Genomic DNA, 2,889 nt, shown 5'->3' with positions numbered 1-2,889 from the left:
CCACACAGGTATGCCAAGCATGTTTATTTTTCCTTTTCTCTTTTGTTTCTTTGCTGACGTCACCTCCTGCGCTGTTTGTTTGCAGGAGGAATGTAAGGGCAAGGAGGCGGCGTCGGAGGAGATCGACGCCGTGCCTGAGGTGCTGCCACCGCTGGTCGCCGCCACCGCCGCCGCCGAGGGGCAGCAGAAGAAGGTGGTGCAGAAGCCGATCGACTACCAGGCGATCATGCTCAAGGAGAGCCCGCGCGAGGTTGTGCGCAAGCGACTGCAGTGGATGGTCGACCATGCCGCCGAGGGGCAGATGCCCGTGGGCGAGGCCATCTGTGGCGTCACCGGCAACTTCGTTCCCTCGTCGACGCCCAACATCTACGAATACGCCGGCGTCTACATCTGGGTACGTGCAGCTACACGTTTTTCCAACTGCGCCTCAAATAATTCTTTTCGTGGGGCTCACCTTCACCTCCTCCGCTCTTCGTGTAGGCTGTCCTCATGGAGCAGGGCTTGTGTTGGCTGCCCAACCCCAAGCGATGGACTGTCCAGTAGTGAACAGGACCATCAAAACCATTTATTTTGTACTCAGAACAACAAAGCTTTCTATTTTGCTCATTCTGCCTTGACCCCCCCCCCCAGCTGGTCCCTTACGTCCCCTTCACCGATGCGATCTGTACAGATAAATATTTTTTTTTATTGTTCTTTTCCTTCGTTTACGCCGCACCACGCTACCGGGCGCTGTGTTCCTCGGGAGAGAAGTAGAGCGGGTGGCCGAAGGGATGGGCAGCGACGTGTTTGAACTGGCCGAACGAGTAGTGGCCTCCGCCGCGTTGTCTGTAGATGTTCATCCGCAGGATATCGAGCGTGGTGTCCATCTGTGTTCACAACAAAGATTGATTGCTCAGCGTGTTGTGTGTGTGCGCGCGTGCGTGTGCGCGTGCGCGTGCGCGTGCGCGTGCGCGTGCGTGTGCGTGTGTGTTCGTACCAACGTGCTGTCGTTCTTGAAGATCTTGTTATAGGCGATGCCCATATTCCTTCGCATGCGCGCGATCTCCTCGCTGGTGAAGCTGCGCAGCACGTCCATCATCGTCTCCCACGACGACTCGGGCAAGATGACCGCAAAGCTGCGCCAGTCGATGAGCTCGTTGTACGGGAAGGCGTAGCCGTCGCCCAGAATGACCGGAATCGCACCTGGTGGGGAAGAAGAAGAAGCACGGCAGCAGCATGACGTCAGCATCCATATTAAACGAGTAGTGGCCTCCGTCGCGTTGTGTGCTCGCCCAGCCTGTCGCAGTGGTTTTACGAACCCGCAGCAATGGCCTCGGTGGTGCGATAGGAATAGAGGGCACGGCCGCGAGGGCACAGCGTGAACTGGGTGTGGAAGAGCGTGTCCAGGTACTCCACCTCCACACTGGGCTTGCCGCCGATCTGCTCCTCCACCGACGTCTGCGAGACATGCACCACGGCCAGGGTGGGTCAGCAATTCCGGAAGAAGAATGTCAAACACGAACGGGTTGTGCCAGCGCGACATTGTTCACATACCTGGATGATGACGCCGTTGTCGGGGTCGTGGAAGCGTTCGGCGATGGCGCGACGCAGCGGGTAGTTGCGCATGGTGCCGAGGAAGGTGAGGAAGTACTTGTTCTCGCGCTTCCGGTCGGGGTTGGCCCACCAGGTGGGCACGACGTGGCCGGCGGCGTCCTTGAGCCCCGGCCGGCCCTTGCCGCAGGGCGGGTTGAGGGAGATGTCGAAGGCCGGCCGGTAGTGGCCCGTGGACCACCCGACCTTGGCCACCATGGCGTAGGCCGGGTCGTACTCCACGCCCACGTCATCGTGCTTGTTGAACAGCAGGTGGTTGAATCCTGGATGCACGTGTTTCTCGCGTGTTAGAGAACACTACACACGCACGACCGCACACACGCACGACCGCACACACATACAGACACACATGACACATGACACACGACACACACGCACGCAGGGAATATATATATATAAAAATATACCTGGTCCGCCGTAGCGCTCCCAGGTGGGCAGGCTGCGCAGGGTCTGCGCGATGACCAGCGACGTGCCCATCTCGTTGGAGGCCAGCGTGTGCTCGAAATTGGGGACCAGCACGCACGCCTTCTCCGGGTCCTCCACAAAGTACTTGCTGGCCCTCTGCAGTAGTGCACGTTTGGCCCGCAAGTTTGGTAAAATAAAAGTCAGCTGACGGCGAATTGCCCGCAGAGAGCCGCAGAGCCGCAGAGAGCAAGGCGCGAGGGCGACGGCGAGAGCGTACGAGGGCGGCGCGTGTGTCGATCCACCACTTGGAGGGCACGACCGGGGCGCCGTCGAGGCCCTGTATGGCTAGACCGGCGCCCGGTGGATAGAGGGCGATGGTGAAATCGTCCGGGGAAGTGCCGCATCGGCTGTTTACGTAAAGAAAATGGGAAAAGATTAAAAATTGGAATGATAATAAATATAATTTAAATAAATTGAATAGAAGTTGGTGTCATGTTACGTTGACAATTCTGAGGCAACCTAGGCTGGGCTAAGGAAGGTGCGGCAGGAGGAAGATGAAAAAGAGGCAGGTGGTGGGGTACCGGTCGTGGCTGAAGCAGCGGGCCATGTCGCAGTCATCGGCGTCGACGGTGGGCAGCCCGTAGTAGAGCAGGCCCAACGACCTTCGCAGCCCTTGCCGGTCGTCTGGAGAATCATGGAAAAAATAAATAAATAAAAGTTTTGTAAAAGATGTGCAAAGAATAATAAAGTAGTATTGCGATAAAAGGATAAAAGAGAGAAATAAAATGGGCAAGTACCCCAATCGATGTGGTAGTTCTGGGGTCCGCTCTCGAGGAAGAGAAACAGAAGCGCGAGCCAATGAATCAGCATAACGCACGCGCACAGCAGCCAGCC

At 57.3% G+C, this 2,889-nt stretch overlaps 2 protein-coding genes across 2 annotated transcripts in view; one reads left to right on the top strand and one right to left on the bottom strand.

Annotated features, from left to right (window-relative positions):
- Positions 1-543, top strand: part of ACA1_393400 (uncharacterized protein) — a gene marked incomplete at both ends in the record, with an annotated part of 1,036 nt that extends 493 nt beyond the window's left edge. Inside the window, 2 exons of the mRNA XM_004340659.1 lie at positions 107-398; positions 499-543. Of these exons, the coding sequence (XP_004340707.1) occupies positions 107-398; positions 499-543 (337 nt within the window). The remainder of the gene's footprint in view (positions 1-106; positions 399-498) is intronic.
- A 176-nt stretch (positions 544-719) lies between these two features.
- On the bottom strand, positions 720-2,865 carry ACA1_393390 (exostosin, putative; the record flags this gene model as incomplete). Its single annotated transcript, XM_004340658.1, has 8 exons — positions 720-866; positions 977-1,182; positions 1,299-1,437; positions 1,534-1,853; positions 1,998-2,151; positions 2,273-2,402; positions 2,577-2,679; positions 2,793-2,865. The coding sequence occupies 8 exons, from the start codon at positions 2,863-2,865 to the stop codon at positions 720-722; spliced, it is 1,272 nt and encodes a 423-aa protein (XP_004340706.1).
- Positions 2,866-2,889: the final 24 nt, after the last annotated feature.

The sequence above is a fragment of the Acanthamoeba castellanii genome, assembly GCF_000313135.1.
Source record: "Acanthamoeba castellanii str. Neff unplaced genomic scaffold scf7180000084756, whole genome shotgun sequence".
In the NCBI taxonomy this organism is placed as follows: Eukaryota; Discosea; order Longamoebia; family Acanthamoebidae; genus Acanthamoeba; species Acanthamoeba castellanii.
Note: the sequence above shows the minus strand (reverse complement) of the source record. Positions and strands in the feature narration are given on the sequence as shown.